Source organism: Ostrea edulis, chromosome 6 (assembly GCF_947568905.1).
Source record: "Ostrea edulis chromosome 6, xbOstEdul1.1, whole genome shotgun sequence".
Taxonomy (NCBI): Eukaryota; Metazoa; Mollusca; class Bivalvia; order Ostreida; family Ostreidae; genus Ostrea; species Ostrea edulis.
The window spans coordinates 45,982,303-46,002,754 of NC_079169.1; the positions used below are offsets into that span (position 1 = coordinate 45,982,303).

General features: G+C 34.3%; 1 protein-coding gene across 2 annotated transcripts in view; it reads left to right on the plus strand.

The window, feature by feature from the left end:
• LOC130046804 (steroid 17-alpha-hydroxylase/17,20 lyase-like) overlaps nucleotides 1-20,452 on the plus strand; it is a 33,863-nt gene that overhangs the window by 310 nt on the left and 13,101 nt on the right. The window contains exons 1-6 of one of the 2 annotated variants that reach the window (XM_056139764.1): nucleotides 1-6,561; nucleotides 15,939-16,288; nucleotides 16,843-16,920; nucleotides 17,113-17,211; nucleotides 17,412-17,505; nucleotides 18,596-18,751. The exon at nucleotides 1-6,561 is cut by the window's left edge and continues 310 nt beyond it. In XM_056139764.1, the coding sequence (XP_055995739.1) occupies nucleotides 16,147-16,288; nucleotides 16,843-16,920; nucleotides 17,113-17,211; nucleotides 17,412-17,505; nucleotides 18,596-18,751 (569 nt within the window). In that variant the 5' untranslated portion in view covers nucleotides 1-6,561; nucleotides 15,939-16,146. The remainder of the gene's footprint in view (nucleotides 6,562-15,938; nucleotides 16,289-16,842; nucleotides 16,921-17,112; nucleotides 17,212-17,411; nucleotides 17,506-18,595; nucleotides 18,752-20,452) is intronic. The other variant, XM_056139763.1, reaches the window with a different exon arrangement.

Here is a 20,452-nt window from a genome sequence, read left to right on the forward strand (position 1 = left end):
GCATATGCCATATAAGGTAGTATTTACATCAATGGATAAGTATGGAGGCGAAAGCTATTTCGTCGGTATTGAAAAGGTTTGAAGTTAAAAACCGAACAGCAGAGTGCAAATTCTTTCTGCAACAATATGATTTTCCTTTCTTTGTCGAAGTGGCTCGAGTAACTACATTTTCGCGCTGATTGTCAATGTTTAGGTTTTTCATTAGATCCACCTACGAGATCTCGCGATAACAAGCATGGCGGAGCAGACGAAGAATTTTGCATGCTGTACATTATATTTAATGAAAAACACCTTTATTAGATATGCCCGAGCACAAAGTTGGTACTCCTTTTGGTGTAAACAACATTTGGGACTAATTATCGGTTATTCATCAAATTATTTTGCACCATTACGGAGATCCTATGGAATTGTAGCCTTATCCCGAAAACGTCAGAATAAAAAAAATTGGATAGGGCTACATTATTGCAGCTATGTTTGCCCTAGTCTTAATTTTGAATTATTTATAGGATTTACAAGATTGATTACTGCTCGTATTTTTCAAAGTATCGTACTTTTTCTTCTATCAATTTTACTGACCAGAAAGTGATTCCCTCCGCCAAACACGATCGATCGTCAAAACTGAGAAAAAAAAATCTAGCTGTTCGGTAGTTCTGGCTTATTTCTAATACGCAATAGATTAATGCGCAATGATAAAAAAAATCTGTTATTTATAGGTAGTAAAATTAAGGTAAACAATACATCATGGTGTAGGGAAGAAGACAGATCAATAGGAGGACACAAGTTGACGGGTCGACAGTTTGACAGGTCGACAGGTCTATGGGTAGACAGGTCGACAAATTGACGGGTTAACAGGTTTACGGGTTAGCAGGTCGACAAATTGACGGGTTGACAGATCAAAGTGTTGACAGGTCGACAAATTCACGGGTCTACAGGGTGAGAATGATATATTGATTGATTGTATCTTGTTTAACGTCTTGCTCGAGAATATTTCACTCATATGGAGACGTCACCAATGCCGGTTAAGGGCTGCAAAATTTAGCCCTATGCTCGGCGCTTATGGCCATTGAGCAGGGAGGGATCTTTATCGTGCCCCACCTGCTGTGACACGGGGCCTCGGGTTTTGCGGTCTCATCCGAAGGACCGCCCCATTTAGCCGCTTTTTACGACAAGCAAGGGGTACATGTACTGAGGGCCTTTTCTAACCCGGATCCCCACGAGAGTATGATATATTGAAGAAAATGAATAATTCGCCATTATGTGCTCTCTGAGTAATTTTAAACATTTCGCATATTCAAACATCTTAATATGTTATGATAATTCGAAATATTGACATCAAGAGACTGAGGTGACCTTATACAGCGTTGACCTCCGTGATGGTATAATGAATAATACGCTATACAGGTTGTGTTTACTTTAATAATTTAAATGTTAATCTGGGAAAGTAATGATTTGATTCGTTTTCTATTTTGTTGTCAATCTATCGAGACCTCTGAAATACACATTAACTGATTCATGGTATTATAAATTTTGGTATCGATCTATCCAATTTGTATTTATATTTTTAAGTTTTCCTGTCGACCTTTTCACCTTAGTTGTGATACATTTAGGCTGTATAGTTTGGATGTCAACCTGTCGACCCTTTCTAACGGTATCTGATGTCAACCAGTCGATCCTTTCTAACGATATCTGATGTCAACCTGTCGACCCTTTCTAACGATATCTGATGTCAACCTGTCGACCCTTTCTAACGATATCTGATGTCAACCAGTCGATCCTTTCTAACGATTTCTGATGTCAACCAGTCGATCCTTTCTAACGGTTTTTAATGTTAACCTGTCGACCTTTGTCGTGATACATCATTTTATGTTGTTTGGGTGTCAACTTGTCGACCTATCAACCCTTTTCGACATATCCACTATTTTTCATAGGGTATTTATTCTATGTGAAAAGGTACACTGTATGATCGTTATAAAAAAGGGAACTATTTTCTTATTCAACTTTAAATTCGGAAGGTATAGATTGGTTAGGGGGGACTACTTTTCCGTAGATACATGTACCCTAGTTGAAGATTCTTGTTAGGAAGGATAATGATATTCATAATAATGTTACCCTTTGTCAAATAATATTTACCCTTTCCTATGGATACTGCCATACTGGAGGACGTGGTTTAAATAAACAGAGAAATATTTATGATTTTTACGAGGTGACTTAGTCAGCCTCGTCTAATTATCGTCCAATTAAAATGGCTGACGAGCCCATTTTCTATACAATTTTCATTTTACCAAATTCTTGAATATCACGACTCATCCAACGCATTTCCCAATGGATAATGATAGAAAACTTCATTTTTGTGAAGTTTAGGATTCCAGTATATGTTCATTATTTGTAAACATTAACTGTGATGTTAAATGTGTTTAAAGCTGAAGCATGATTTTGAAGAATTTCATCTTTTGAAAGGGCAGTTGGAGTATATTAAGTAGGATTACCAAATGTACAATTAATGCCAAGTTCGTTTCAAATACAGTTGTAATCATGACTCTTACAAAGAAAGCCATTGTTGTTACAATTAAGCCTGTCAACCGGAACCAAAACATATTCCTCTTGTAATACCTAATGCAAGGTGAAGATAACGAACAGTGATCAATCTCATAACTCCTACAAGCAATACAAAATAGATAGTTGGGCAAACACGGACCCCTGGACACACCAGAGGTGGGATCAGGTGCCTAAGAGGAGTAGGCATCCCCTGTTGACCGGTCACACCAGCCGTGAGCCCCATATCCTGATCAGGTAAACGGAGTTATCCGCAGTCAAAATCAGTGTGCCAAGAACGGCTTAACAATCGGTATGAAACACGTCAGACAGCATTTGACCCAATGCGAGGTTGTATTGACGAACTAGATCGTTATAACGACCATATAATTTGCGAAATGCTGACTTCAATCGAGACTGTTGAAATCCCTGTATCATCAACGTTTTTGTCAGTAGCTTACCTCGATTTAAAAACTGACTATACCCAGAACAAGCTCTTGCATATCGAATCAGTTGAGATATATAAACACCATATGCAGGTGATAATGGAATATTGCTACATAAATGTGGGAAGTTGACGATGGAGAAGCTGAAATCATCCCGTTTGTCATACAGTTGAGTTGTCAGTTCTTTGATAACTTCTGCTTTACGGATGGATGATAGTGATACGATAGCTGCAGAACTGTAGCTCTCTGAAATCATATTGGGACAGAGTTTTCTGAAAAAATATTGGGACAAATCAGATCTGTTCCAATATTTTTTCAGAGAGTTACAGTTCTGCAGCTATTCTGACATAGTATCAAGTTTTACTTTTTCATATTTCGCCCATTTTATAATATGCATAGTGCATATTAATTGATTGATTGATTTTATGTTGTTTAACGTCACTCTTGGGAATTTTCACCCATATAGAGACGTTACCATTGGCGATGTAGGGCTGCAAAATTGAGGCCTATCTTCGGCGCTTATGGCCTTTGAGCAGGGAGAGATCTTTATCGTGTCACACCTGCTGTGACACAGGGCCTCGGATTTTGCAGTCTCATCCGAAGAATTAATCGCCCCATTTAGTCGCCTCTTACGACAAGAATGGTGTACTGAGGACGTGTCAGTCAAATTAAAATCAGATCCTAAGATACGCTCACAATCGCTACAACACTCCCTACGCAGAGTATATAGCGCGGATTTAAGAATAGATTGAGGACCTGTTCTAACCCGGATCCCCACAGGGCTGTATATTACATTGTAATTTAATCAAATTAAATCTAAAATTACTCTGGAAAAATCCACAACTTCAATGCGCTACGAGCAAATGTGTGATGTAAATTGTGTTCATGGTTGCGTGTATCTAAAAATGTTTATGACGAAATCGGCGTCCCATGATCGGACTATCTCGACATCTAGACGGTGACTGGATCGTTGCAATGTAATTTTTCAGATTTGAGATAAAACAGAATAAAGAGGTAGGTTTGTAGGGAAAAATACTGTTGATATATTGTAAGTATCTGTTTACTCGTCCGAATAAATATATATTTAAAAGTTTTCGAAAGGTCATCAACAATTATTGATTAGGGGCCTAAAGGTCATTTTGGCCGATGTAGGAAAATGTTCCTTACTGTTCTTGAAGATTTGAAATTTTTGATAAGAAAAATATAGAAAAAATCCTCCAATATTATCATACTTCGAATAGATAGGCCTGTCTACACTCAAAGTTTCCTTGATTTTAATCTAGGTCAACGGCTAAATCGGCGATAATGCGCGAAGTTCGTGTCACTTTTATATACATTATCATTGAAGTCACATTTGGCTCAAGATTTTTTTGGCACGTTGTTCTTAGCTTATCATTTATAATACAGATATATATACATGTATAGGCTTTAGGGTACCTTATGTATATCTATCTATCTATGTATCTATTTATCTTTCTTTCTTTCTTTCTTTCTTTCTTTCTTTCTTTCATTCATTCATTCATTCTTCAATTGATAAACGATAGAACATAATACAAGCACGATACCAAAGGATATATAATACGCACGATACGATAGGATAAACGCAAAACACGATAAACGATCTTCACGACAAACGGAAAAACTGGTAGAAATATTGTAAATTTAGAAGCAATTTAAACAGAACGAAATTTTGATAACTACAACAAGATTTGGACATCAATTGAAGGATTTTAATATTAATTATTTACCTATAACATGTATATCCCCAAAAGATAATACATTTACAGATTTGATTTGAAGCGAACAGCGGTGTCACCTAAGTGCACATTGATTCCTAGAACTGGCCGAAGCTGAAAGTAAATTTCCAGACATGAATTATGAAACACTGCTCTGAGACGATTTCTAGACGTTCCGTCCCATAATCAATCCGTCCCTTAGTCGATTCGTCCCTTTACCGGATGATCCGTCTCTAGACTATCCGTCCCCTAGTTAATACGTCCCCTAGTCGATCCGGCCCAGAAAAAATAATATTTTTCCAAGTGCTATTTACAGTACTGAATTGATTTAATTCATCTGCGTATTTCATCTTCATGGTATGTGTGCCGCTGATATCTTCTGTCATCAGGTTGTCATCCTTTAATATGCTCTATGGTATTTATGGCTTGATTGCAGACTAATTAACCTTGATCACACGTAATGTATATTAATCTTCTTTAGACTGTTTATCATAACAAATGTCTCTTCTTTTATAAGCAAGAAAAACATACTTTGCCAAAGCTTTTAAGGTAGTCGTTCCTCCATATTGAAATAAGCTTTCAGTATTTCCCAAAAAGAAGAGATGTTTTGATATTTGACAGCTTTTTCTAAGATCATTATACACATCCCAATATTCGATAAAGTGGGCTTCATTTTCAATACAAAGAATACCTTTTGTTTTCAAACAAAATGTACATACTCTGTCATGTCTTGGAATATTTCTATACCAGGTCCTGCCACATTCTATTTCCAAATCATGAGCAATTCTTTGAAGATCTGGAGTTTAAAAAAAAAAAACTTCTAATAGTTAGGTTACTGTAAGCTCGTAATTAATGATCAAAGGTTGCACAACAATGCAGTTATAAAAAACTTTTTTATCAGTGGACATGGGACACACATTTACATTGATTGCTAAATATAGTTGAATAACGATGTTTTTACAATAATTAATGAGCACACATTTTCATAACCATCCCACTTCAAACAAAAATTATAAATCCTAGTTAAGGGTTGTATAAACAATTTTATTTACAGAGTCTAACTTCGGCAGTTATCTTATTTTTATAACTATAACAGCAATATATATGCAAAACCTTCCCTTTTTCTTAAGTAATAATCATTTATTATATCTTTGATTAAAAAACAATTGAGGGGCCGGATAGACTAAGCAAAATGGGCCGAATCGACCATGGGACGGACCGACTAGGAACGGACCGACTGTGGGACGGAACGACCTGCTACCTCCTGAGATTCGGTGAAAGCGTCAGTCCAAATATTCAGCCAAGCCGAATTTTAGTCGAGATTATACCTGTATTAAACTATGCCTTTAAGAATAAAGAGATACCAAAAAGTACTTCTTATGCTTTTTAAAAATACTTTATATACTTTTTAAATTGTGTTTTTATTTATTTAGATTTATCTTTAGATTCCATTTTTAACAGTCCAATCGGTTTTGTAAATCTTTCTCGAATTCCGTTACCACTATCACTAAAATGTTATGTACATATGAAATAACAAATAATTAAAAAAAAAAAAAAACCAACCATTCATCTTCTGTTCGTACATCTCGGATATAGATGGTAAACCTTCAATATTAAATGCATTAAGAAAATCCTGCAGACCATAAAGGTACAAGGCAAACAAAAAGGCTGACATGTCATAACACCATTTTCGCACTGAAAATACTCGGACATTTCATTATCATTAAGAATTCTGGATTTAATTTATCAGTACATATTTAAAATGATATCATGCCCCTATACGGAGTTGAACTCACGACCAGGGGAACTAATCTCCTAGCAGTGCATGATCAGCGCGCTAGAGATCGGTAAAGTTGGCTACTAGTAACCAGCTACTAGTAACTGGCTACTTAAAAAGAGAAAAGTTGGCTACTAGTAGCCAGCTACTTGAACCAGGAAAAGTTAGCTACTAGTAGCCAGTTACTAGTAGCCAGCTACTAAAAGTATGAAAAGTTAGCTACTCGTAGCCAGCTACTACAAAATATAAAAGTTATAATTACTGATAGCTCGCTACCAGATAAAAGTTAATGAGTTTGAAAATTATTATCTATCAGATTTATTTCTAAAGAGGACGAGGAGTCGTATGAAATTTCATGCTCAATTATCCCCAATTACATAACATTGCAATGCAAAATATGAATAAACTTTTTCAACTGAGTGTTTACTTTAAAAGTGATACGGATTGAATTCAGACCTTCAATCATTTGATATACCATCCATTTTGAGATATCTGCTACTTTTACAATTTGATTCGAGTTACCCTGAAATTTCAACATAAGTGTGAATACCGTAAGAAACTTTATGTTTGACTTTATGTTTGTATTAGATATCTGACGAATTTACGACTATACATATGGCAAGAAGTGATAGATGGTGTTTTGGTACTCCACGAATTTTCAGATATCGCTCTTTAGGAAATCAGTTACTTATACATTTTGATTATCGGTACAATGAAATTTCAAGATCCGTGTGAATACCTTAAGGAACTCCGTCTTTATATCATAAATTTAACTAACTTACAACGATACGTATGGCAAGTAGTGATATTGGGTATCGTGATATGTCATCAATTTTCAGATATCACGCTTAAGGAAGTCAGCTACATATACCTTTTGATGGCAGGTAAACTGAAATTTCAAGTTTTTCGCAAATATCTTAAGGAACTCTGAGTTTGTATTAGATATCTGACGAATTTACAATTATCAAAGTGAAGAAGAGTGATATTAGGTATCTTGACATGCCATAAATTTCCAGATATCACGCTTAAGGAAGTCAGCTACTTATACCTTTTGATTCCTGGTATCCTGAAATTTCACGTTTTTCATAAATATCTTAAAGAACCCTGTGCTTGTATTAGATATCTGACGAGTTTACAACTATCCATGTGAAGTGGAGTGGTACTAGGTATCTTGATATGCCATTAATTTTGAGATACCACGCTTAAGGAAGTCAACTACTTATACCTTTTGATTGCAGGTAACCTGAAAATTAAAGTTTTTAGAAAATATATTAAGGAACTCCGTCTTTGTTTGAAATATCTGATTAATTTACCAATGCACATATGACAAAATCTGATACTAGGTATCTTGATATGCCATCATTTTTCAGATATCACGCTTAAGGAAGTCAGCTACATATACCTTTTGATGGCAGGTAAACTGAAATTTCAAGTTTTTCGCAAATATCTTAAGGAACTCTGTATTTGTATTAGATATCTGACTAATTTACAACTACCCACGTGAAGTGGTGTGATATTAGATATCTTGATATGCCAACAATTTTCGGATATCATACTTAACGAAGTCAGCTACTTATACCTTTTGATTCCTGGTAACCTGAAATTTCAAGTTTTCCGTAGATATCTTAAAGAACGCCTTGTTTGTATTAGATATCTGACTAATTTACAACTATCCATGTGAAGTGGAAGGGTATTAGATATCTTGATATGCCATCAATTTTCAGATATCACCCTTAAGGAAGTCAGCTACTTATACCCTTTAATTGCAGGTAACATGAAATTTCAAGTTTTATATCAATATTTTAAGGAACTCCTTGTTTGTATTAGATATCTGACGAATTTACAATTATCAAAGTGAAGAAGAATGATATTAGGTATCTTGACATGCCATAAATTTCCAGATATCACGCTTAAGGAAGTCAACTACTTATACCTTTTGATTCCTGGTAACCTGAAATTTCACGTTTTTCATAAATATCTTAAAGAACTCTGTGTTTGTTTTAGATATCTGACTAGTTTACAACTATCCATGTGAAGTGGAGTGATATTTAGTATCTTAATATGCCATCAAATTTTAGATATCACGCTTAAGGAAGTCAGCTACTTATACCTTTTGATTGCAGGTAAACTCAAATTTCAAGTTGTTAGAAGATAGTTTAAGGAGCTCCTTGTTTGTTTTAGATATCTGATTAATTTACCAATGCACACATGACAAGATGTGATATTAGGTATCTTGATATGCCATCAATTTTCAGATATCAGGTTTAACGAAGTCAGCTACTTATACCTTTTGACTCTAGGTAGCCTGAAATTTCAAGTTTTTCATAAATATCTTAAAGAACTCTGTGCTTGTATTAGATATCTGACTAGTTTACAACTATCCATGTGAAGTGGAGTGGTACTAGGTATCTTGATATGCCATCATTTTTCAGATATCACCCTTAATCAAGTCAGCTACATATACCTTTTGATGGCAGGTAAACTGAAATTTCAAGTTTTTCGCAAATATCTTAAGGAACTCTGTATTTGTATTAGATATCTGACTAATTTACAACTACCCACGTGAAGTGGTGTGATATTAGATATCTTGATATGCCAACAATTTTCGGATATCATACTTAACGAAGTCAGCTACTTATACCTTTTGATTCCTGGTAACCTGAAATTTCAAGTTTTCCGTAGATATCTTAAAGAACGCCTTGTTTGTATTAGATATCTGACTAATTTACAACTATCCATGTGAAGTGGAATGGTATTAGGTATCTTGATATGCCATCAATTTTCAGATATCACTCTTAAGGAAGTCAGCTACTTATACCTTTTGATTGCAGGTAACATGAAATTTCAAGTTTTCTATCAATATTTTAAGGAACTCCTTGTTTGTATTAGATATCTGACGAATTTACAATTATCAAAGTGAAGAAGAATGATATTAGGTATCTTGACATGCCATAAATTTCCAGATATCACGCTTAAGGAAGTCAGCTACTTATACCTTTTGATTCCTGGTATCCTGAAATTTCACGTTTTTCATAAATATCTTAAAGAACTCTGTGTTTGTTTTAGATATCTGACTAGTTTACAACTGTCCATGTGAAGTGGAGTGGTACTAGGTATCTTGATATGCCATCAATTTCTAGATATCACGCTTAAGGAAGTCAGCTACTTATACCTTTTGATTCCTGGTAACCTGAAATTTCAAGTTTTTCATAAATATCTTAAAGAACTCCTTGTTTGTATTAGATATCTGACAAATTTACAACTATCCATGTGAAGTGGAAGGGTATTAGATATCTTGATATGCCATCAATTTTCAGATATCACGCTTAAGGAAGTCAGCTACATATACCTTTTGATGGCAGGTAAACTGAAATTTCACGTTTTTCGCAAATATCTTAAGGAACTCTGTATTTGTATTAGATATCTGACTAATTTACAACTACCCACGTGAAGTGGTGTGATATTAGATATCTTGATATGCCAACAATTTTCGGATATCATACTTAACGAAGTCAGCTACTTATACCTTTTGATTCCTGGTAACCTGAAATTTCAAGTTTTCCGTAGATATCTTAAAGAACGCCTTGTTTGTGTTAGATATCTGACTAATTTACAACTATCCATGTGAAGTTGAATGGTATTAGGTATCTTGATATGCCATCAATTTTCAGATATCACCCTTAAGGAAGTCAGCTACTTATACCTTTTGATTACAGGTAACCTGAAATTTCAAGTTTTCAACAATAATTTAAGGAACTCTGAGTTTGTATTAGATATCTGACTAATTTACAACTATCCATATGAAGTGGAGTGGTATTAGGTATCTTGATATGCCATCAATTTTCAAATATCACCCTTGAGGAAGTTAGCTACTTATACTTTTTGATTCTAAGTAACCTGAAATTTGAAGTTTTCCGTAAATATCTTGAGGATCTCTTCGTTTGTATTAGATATCTGACTAACTTACAACCACCCACGTGAAGAAGAGCGATATTAGGTATCTTGATACCTATTATCATACCTCTTCACGTGGATAGTAGTTTACAGTCAGATATCTAACAGTTCCTTAAGCTATATACAAAACACTTTAAATTTCAAGATGTCTGGAATCAAAAGGTATAAGTAGCTGACTTCGTCGAACGTGATATCTCAAAATTGATTGCATATCAAGACAGTTCATATAAAGCTCTGTAATATCGGCAAAGATAAATTAGTCAAGTATCTAACATATCTATCTGACAATTGATGGCATTTCAAGATACCTAATACCACTCCTCTTCAGGTTGAAAGTAGATAATTAGTCTGATATCTAATACAAACACACAGTTCCTTAAAAGATATCTACAAAACGTTTGAAATTTCAGGTAACCAGGAATCAAAAGGTCTAAGTAGCTAACTTCCTTAAGCGTGATATCTGAAAATTGATATCATAATAAGATACTTAATATCACTCCTTGTCATATGTGAGATGGTAAATTAGTGATATATCTAATACAAACGCAGAGTTCCTTAAGATATGTACGGAAAACTTGAAATTTCAGTCTACCTAGAATCAAATGGTATAAGTAGCTGACTTCCTTAAACGTGATATTAGAAAATTGATGGCATATCAAAATACCTAATATCACATCTTGTCATGTGTGCATTGGTAAATTAATCAAATATCTAAAACAAACACGGAGCTCCTTAAAATATTTTCTAAAAACTTGAAATTTCAGGTTACCTGCAATCAAAATGTACAAGTAGCTGACTTCATTAAGCGTGATATCTCAAAATTGTTGGCATATGATGATACCTAATATCACACCTCTTCACGTGTATAGTTGTAAATTAGTCAGATATCTAATACAAATGCAGAGTTATTTAAGATATTTATGAAAAACTTGAAATTTGAGTTTACCTGCAATCAAAAGGTATAAGTAGCTGACTTCCTTAAGCGTGATATCTAAAAATTGATGGTATATCAAGACACCTAATATCAGTCTTCTTCACGTGGTTAATTGTAAATTAGTCAGATTTCTAGTACAAACACAGAGTTCCTTGAGAAATTTATGAAAAACTTGAAATTTCAGGTTACCTGCAATCAAAAGGTATAAGTAGCCCACTTCCTTAAGGGTGATATCTGAAAATTGATGGCATATCAAGATACCTAGTACCACTCCACTTCACATGGATAGTTGTAAACTAGTCAGATATCTAATACAAGCACAGAGTTCTTTAAGGTATTTATGAAAAACTTGAAATTTCAGGCTACCTAGAGTCAAAAGGTATAAGTAGCTGACTTCGTTAAACCTGATATCTGAAAATTGATGGCATATCAAGATACCTAATATCACATCTTGTCATATGTGCATTGGTAAATTAATCAGATATCTAAAACAAACAAGGAGCTCCTTAAACTATCTTCTAACAACTTGAAATTTGAGTTTACCTGCAATCAAAAGGTATAAGTAGCTGACTTCCTTAAGCGTGATATTTAAATTTGATGGCATATTAAGATACTAAATATCACTCCACTTCACATGGATAGTTGTAAACTAGTCAGATATCTAATACAAGCACATAGTTCTATAAGATATTTATGAAAAACGTGAAATTTCAGGATACCAGGAATCAAAAGGTATAAGTAGCTGACTTCCTTAAGCGTGATATCTGGAAATTTATGGCATGTCAAGATACCTAATATCACTCTTCTTCACTTTGATAATTGTAAATTCGTCAGATATCTAATACAAACTCAGAGTTCATTAAAATATTGGTAGAAAACTTGAAATTTCAGGTTACCTGTAATCAAAAGGTACAAGTAGCTGACTTCGTTAAGTATGATATCCGAAAATTGTTGGCATATCAAGATATCTAATATCACACCACTTCACTTGGGTAGTTGTAAATTAGTCAGATATCTAATACAAATACAGAGTTCCTTAAGATATTTGCGAAAACTTGAAATTTCAGTTTACCTGCCATCAAAAGGTATATGTAGTTGACTTCCTTAAGAGTGATATCTGAAAATTGATGGCATATCAAGATACCTAGTACCACTCCACTTCACATGGATAGTTGTAAACTAGTCAGATATCTAATACAAGCACAGGGTTCTTTAAGATATTTATGAAAAACGTGAAATTTCAGGATACCAGGAATCAAAAGGTATAAGTAGCTGACTTCCTTAAGCGTGATATCTGAAAATTGATGGCATATCAAGATATCTAATACCCTTCCACTTCACATGGATAGTTGTAAATTTGTCAGATATCTAATACAAACAAGGAGTTCTATAAGATATTTATGAAAAACTTGAAATTTCAGGTTACCAGGAATCAAAAGGTATAAGTAGCTGACTTCCTTAAGCGTGATATCTAGAAATTGATGGCATATCAAGATACCTAGTACCACTCCACTTCACATGGATAGTTGTAAACTAGTCAGATATCTAAAACAAACACAGAGTTCTTTAAGATATTTATGAAAAACGTGAAATTTCAGGATACCAGGAATCAAAAGGTATAATAAGTAGCTGACTTCCTTAAGCGTGATATCTGGAAATTTATGGCATGTCAAGATACCTAATATCATTCTTCTTCACTTTGATAATTGTAAATTCGTCAGATATCTAATACAAACTCAGAGTTCCTTAAAATATTGATAGAAAACTTGAAATTTCATGTTACCTGCAATCAAAAGGTATAAGTAGCTGACTTCCTTAAGAGTGATATCTGAAAATTGATGGCATATCAAGATACCTAATACCATTCCACTTCACATGGATAGTTGTAAATTAGTCAGATATCTAATACAAACAAGGCGTTCTTTAAGATATCTACGGAAAACTTGAAATTTCAGGTTACCAGGAATCAAAAGGTATAAGTAGCTGACTTCGTTAAGTATGATATCCGAAAATTGTTGGCATATCAAGATATCTAATATCACACCACTTCACGTGGGTAGTTGTAAATTAGTCAGATATCTAATACAAATACAGAGTTCCTTAAGATATTTGCGAAAAACTTGAAATTTCAGTTTACCTGCCATCAAAAGGTATATGTAGCTGACTTGATTAAGAGTGATATCTGAAAAATGATGGCATATCAAGATACCTAGTACCACTCCACTTCATATGGATAGTTGTAAACTAGTCAGATATCTAATACAAGCACAGAGTTCTTTAAGATATTTATGAAAAACTTGAAATTTCAGGCTACCTAGAGTCAAAAGGTATAAGTAGCTGACTTCGTTAAACCTGATATCTGAAAATTGATGGCATATCAAGATACCTAATATCACATCTTGTCATGTGTGCATTGGTAAATTAATCAGATATCTAAAACAAACAAGGAGCTCCTTAAACTATCTTCTAACAACTTGAAATTTGAGTTTACCTGCAATCAAAAGGTATAAGTAGCTGACTTCCTTAAGCGTGATATCTAAAATTTGATGGCATATTAAGATACTAAATATCACTCCACTTCACATGGATAGTTGTAAACTAGTCAGATATCTAAAACAAACACAGAGTTCTTTAAGATATTTATGAAAAACGTGAAATTTCAGGTTACCAGGAATCAAAAGGTATAAGTAGCTGACTTCCTTAAGCGTGATATCTGGAAATTTATGGCATGTCAAGATACCTAATATCATTCTTCTTCACTTTGATAATTGTAAATTCGTCAGATATCTAATACAAACAAGGAGTTCCTTAAAATATTGATATAAAACTTGAAATTTCATGTTACCTGCAATTAAAGGGTATAAGTAGCTGACTTCCTTAAGGGTGATATCTGAAAATTGATGGCATATCAAGATATCTAATACCCTTCCACTTCACATGGATAGTTGTAAATTAGTCAGATATCTAATACAAACAAGGCGTTCTTTAAGATATCTACGGAAAACTTGAAATTTCAGGTTACCAGGAATCAAAAGGTATAAGTAGCTGACTTCGTTAAGTATGATATCCGAAAATTGTTGGCATATCAAGATATCTAATATCACACCACTTCACGTGGGTAGTTGTAAATTAGTCAGATATCTAATACAAATACAGAGTTCCTTAAGATATTTGCGAAAAACTTGAAATTTCAGTTTACCTGCCATCAAAAGGTGTATGTAGCTGACTTCCTTAAGCGTGATATCTGAAAAATGATGGCATATCAAGATACCTAGTATCAGATTTTGTCATATGTGCATTGGTAAATTAATCAGATATTTCAAACAAAGACGGAGTTCCTTAATATATTTTCTAAAAACTTTAATTTTCAGGTTACCTGCAATCAAAAGGTATAAGTAGTTGACTTCCTTAAGCGTGGTATCTCAAAATTAATGGCATATCAAGATACCTAGTACCACTCCACTTCACATGGATAGTTGTAAACTCGTCAGATATCTAATACAAGCACAGGGTTCTTTAAGATATTTATGAAAAACGTGAAATTTCAGGATACCAGGAATCAAAAGGTATAAGTAGCTGACTTCCTTAAGCGTGATATCTGGAAATTTATGGCATGTCAAGATACCTAATATCACTCTTCTTCACTTTGATAATTGTAAATTCGTCAGATATCTAATACAAACTCAGAGTTCCTTAAGATATTTGCGAAAAACTTGAAATTTCAGTTTACCTGCCATCAAAAGGTATATGTAGCTGACTTCCTTAAGCGTGATATCTGAAAATTGATGACATATCACGATACCCAATATCACTACTTGCCATACGTATCGTTGTAAGTTAGTTAAATTTATGATATAAAGACGGAGTTCCTTAAGGTATTCACACGGATCTTGAAATTTCATTGTACCGATAATCAAAATGTATAAGTAACTGATTTCCTAAAGAGCGATATCTGAAAATTCGTGGAGTACCAAAACACCATCTATCACTTCTTGCCATATGTATAGTCGTAAATTCGTCAGATATCTAATACAAACATAAAGTCAAACATAAAGTTTCTTACGGTATTCACACTTATGTTGAAATTTCAGGGTAACTCGAATCAAATTGTAAAAGTAGCAGATATCTCAAAATGGATGGTGTATCAAATGATTGAAGGTCTGAATTCAATCCGTATCACTTTTAAAGTAAACACTCAGTTGAAAAAGTTTATTCATATTTTGCATTGCAATGTTATGTAATTGGGGATAATTGAGCATGAAATTTCATACGACTCCTCGTCCTCTTTAGAAATAAATCTGATAGATAATAATTTTCAAACTCATTAACTTTTATCTGGTAGCGAGCTATCAGTAATTATAACTTTTATATTTTGTAGTAGCTGGCTACGAGTAGCTAACTTTTCATACTTTTAGTAGCTGGCTACTAGTAACTGGCTACTAGTAGCTAACTTTTCCTGGTTCAAGTAGCTGGCTACTAGTAGCCAACTTTTCTCTTTTTAAGTAGCCAGTTACTAGTAGCTGGTTACTAGTAGCCAACTTTACCGATCTGCGCGCTAGACCGCTCGACCATCTACTCGAAGGCAAGTAAAAAAAAAAAACTTGCTTTGATCACAATGGAATTCGTGACACGCTACACGATCATTGAGAATGGAAATGAATGAGAGAGAGAGAGAGAGAGAGAGAGAGAGAGAGAGAGAGAGAGAGATATCAATGTTTAGACATGTGACGAAGCAACATCGTAATGTTCTTTTGTTGAATCAGGAAGATGCTGGGACTGTCAATTGTGAACGCACAGACGGTCCTCGTTGCTTTTGTCGTTGGGCTCTTGGTATACTACATGAGAAAATGGTTCCTCTATCGACTACCCCCGGGACCGTGGTCTTTCCCTCTAGTCGGCAACTATGAAGGTACTTGATCGAATATTCAATTCTTGGAATTTTACGCAACGTATACATTTAGAAACACTATAATTGTATGTACAATACTATTAAGGTAATTCCACCCTTCTAGAATTATAGGTTCATTGAATTGATAAATGCTGTGAAGGTGTGCATAATTATTAGTACACTTCGATTCTCTTGTACTGAAAATCAAACTTTCACTGAAAGATTCAAGTTGTAATGATGAATGTACATGTTTATACTACAATTGGTCCGGTTTTTATTTTCTGAGGCTTTCATTACTTCACATTACAATTCAATGAACTCGTGAAATTGAAGTTTTGAGATACTTTATATTGAATCTGTTATAAGTACAATATGTGTTTTATATTGAATCTGTTATAAGTACAATATACGTGTATCTATCCGCACACAATTTGTTTTTAAAACACACAACACAGATCGTGCGGAATTCTTTTTCAAGAAATGTTTACGGAACCTACAGTACCCTATGAAACGCTGAAAATCCCACTTCGTATGCTCTTACTCTCGTGGTTTTTTTGTTTTTTTTTTGGTCACAGTGTATTCCAAACCGTTATTGCACAGAGTACTTCTCAAACTGTCCAAGAAATACGGCCCAGTATTTCGCTTGTCGTTTGGTAAGTCTTTTTTAAAAGAATGAAATAAATGATATTGTACTGTCAAAATCCTTATACTCTGTTATAATATATGCTACTGTGTTATAGATGTAGGATATGGATCCTGTCATTTTAGTTATTTTTATTACACATTCGTAAAATCTGGATGGGATGTCTTCCATATTTTCAATATAATGTATTTTAATTACATAGGTCACGTTCCGTTTGTGATTTTAAACAATTATGAAGTTGTGATGGAGGCAATAGTAAAGAAGAAAGCTGATTTTGCAGGAAGGCCATCCTCCACAACGTGTAAGTACTTACTATTGTCAAAACAAGAGCGAAAGACCTTCTACACTTCTAATTTTTATCCTGCATGTTCATGAGGTCCATATTTTTACATTTTGTGGGTGAATGTTCAGTGTAAAACTTCAGACAGATGTAGAGTTATTGCCTGTGATGTAGAGTATTGAGAATTCTGTAGAATCAATGCTTTATCTATTGACTTTCAGTTTCTCTCCTCTCTGAGGGATATAAGGACATTGCTCTGGCTACGTACTCCCCCATGTGGCAGTATCACAGACGGATAGCTACGAAAGCTCTCAGGTACATGCATCATTTATATGTAGGCCACTCAAAGACCTATTTTCAACAATATAATAATGTTGCTGAGACCATGCCATTTACCTAATTTATACTAATTCATTAATAATTTTTGATGAAACGTAATTTCACTGATAATTTCATGTACCAATCAACTCAATATAATTAAAATTAGATCTTCCATCCGCTCCCCAGTCTTCGATCACGCGTGATCGAAAACTGGGGAGCGGATGGAAGATCTAATTTTGATTAGATTGCAATCAACTTTGTCTTGGAGAAAGAAAACAGCATTATAGCAATTTCTGTATTGTTTTGACTAAAGAAAAATGGAATAGTGTGATTTTTGTGCATACATAGATATAACTATCTTCTATCTATTTACTTCTGCTACAACCCTGTCAGTGTATTCAACTCGCTACCTGCAGATCCGTGTGAGAGAGAGAACGTTCGCAAAACTCGATATGTTTTGCAGATAAATTCGAAAAAGAAAAGGTCGCTGAATCAAAGTCTTTCGAGATATACGTGATTTACAGTAATGTCTATCTATGTCAGAAATACGTGATTTACAGTAATGGCCATCTATTTCACAAATACGTGATTTACATTAATGTCTATCTATTTCAGAAATACGTGATTTACAGTAATGTCTATCTATTTCAGAAATACGTGATTTACAGTCATGTCTATCTATTTCAGAAATACGTGATTTACAGTAATGTCTATCTATTTCAGAAATACGTGATTTACAGTAATGTCCATCTATTTCAGAAATACGTGATTTACAGTCATGTCTATCTATTTCAGAAATACGTGATTTACAGTAATGTCTATCTATTCCAGAAATACGTGATTTACAGTAATGTCTATCTATTTTTAGTAATACGTGATTTACAGTCATGTCTATCTATTTCAGAAATACGTGATTTACAGTAATGTGTATCTATTTCGGAAATACGTGATTTACAGCAATGTCTATCTATTTCAGAAATACGTGATTTACAGTAATGTCTATCTATTTCGGAAATACGTGATTTACAGTAATGTCTATCTATTCCAGAAATACGTGATTTACAGTAATGTCTATCTATTCCAGAAATTACCTACAAGGCGACCTTTTGGAGAAACTCACACAAGATAACATGACAAAAGTGATGAACATGATGGCAGCAGAGAAAGGGCCATTTGAACCCAAGTCTCACCTAGACAACATAGTCTTCTACCAACTATACACACTCTGCTTTGGAGAAAAGTAAGTTTTAATCTACATGGTTTTAAATTAATGATTAAGTGTGTTTTTGACATACTGCTTTCCAGTGGAATTACTATTAAATCTTCATAACCTTAGGAATGTCGGTGAATTCGCTGCTGTACCGCATGGAGTTATTAGAATTAGAAGACTATTCGTATATACCTGTATATTTACAAAGATCCTTCATTGTATGTACTCCTATTTCAAAGTCTACATCAAAGTCTACAGCTTTTAAAAACACTTTGTACCTAATAGATATTATTTCAAAGCTGTTCAGGAATTCTTTATCCTATCAGTTTTAGAATATGCTTTAAGAGTTGGTGTAATATGGGTTTAAGAGTAAAGTAGCATCCATTCATATTAAAACCTATAACCTCTGATATGACAAAACTATCCCGCGATATCCCTCTGATCACGCTAACGGTTCGAAAGTCATAATGGATAGAAAAAAGGATGGGTTTGTATACAAAAATCGAGGTACAGAACTCTTGGGAGTTGAACTTCTTTGAAACATTTATTTTCACTGACTTTGCGCATTTAACATTAGTTACTTTATGCAGAGACTCGGGTATGTTACAGAGTTTGTCTTAACCTTCATCCTCTCTCTAATCAACAATAAATTCGTCTATATAGCGCCTAGCGTGCAACCTCTCTCTAATCAACAATAAACTGGTCTATATAGCGCCTAGCGTGCAACCTCTCTCTAATCAACAATAAACTCGTCTATATAGCGCCTAGCTTGCAACCTCTCTCTAATCAACAATAAACTCGTCTATATAGCGCCTAGCTTGCAACCTCTCTCTAATCAACAATAAATTCGTCTATATAGCGCATAGCGTGCAACCTCTCTCTAATCAACAATAAACTCGTCTAAATAGCGCCTAGCATGCAACCTCTCTAATCAACAATAAACTCGTCTATATAGCGCCTAGCTTGTAACCTCTCTCTAATCAACAATAAACTCGTCTATATAGCGCCTAGCTTGCAACCTCTCTAATCAACAATAAACTCGTCTATATAGCGCCTACCTTGCAACCTCTCTCTAATCAACAATAAACTCGTCTATATAGCGCCTAGCATGCAACCTCTCTAATCAACAATAAACTCGTCTATATAGCGCCTAGCGTGCAACCTCTCTTTAATCAACAATAAACTCGTCTATATAGCGTCTAGCGTGCAACCTCTCTCTAATCAACAATAAACTCGTCTTTATAGCGCCTAGCGTGCAACCTCTCTCTAATCAACAATAAACTCGTCTATATAGCGCCTAGCATCCAATCTCTCTAATCAACAATAAACTCGTTTATATAGCGCCTAGCATGCGATGCTCGTTTACAAATATAAAAAAAAACCTCATGTGAATCTTTTCCCTATCATTTTGTAAAACGAACATATATATTTATATTGTGCTCATAGTTTGAAAGAAGCTCTTTTTCCTTTAAGTTTTAGTTTTTGAATTAGGATTATATTGTTTGGAGAACATTCTCTGGGACATGCGTTCTTTCACATAAAACGATTACAATATATTAATGCATGCAGTGCGTGATGGCCTAGGAAAGTTGAACAAAATTCAACTCCCAAAAAGGAAAGACGCAGCATTTAGCAAACGTATGGGATCTTACTACATTCTGTGTTCATAAAACGACTAGTATATTGTTATTCGTGTTTGTAAATAATGGAATAAAATGCTTTTGTTTCTTA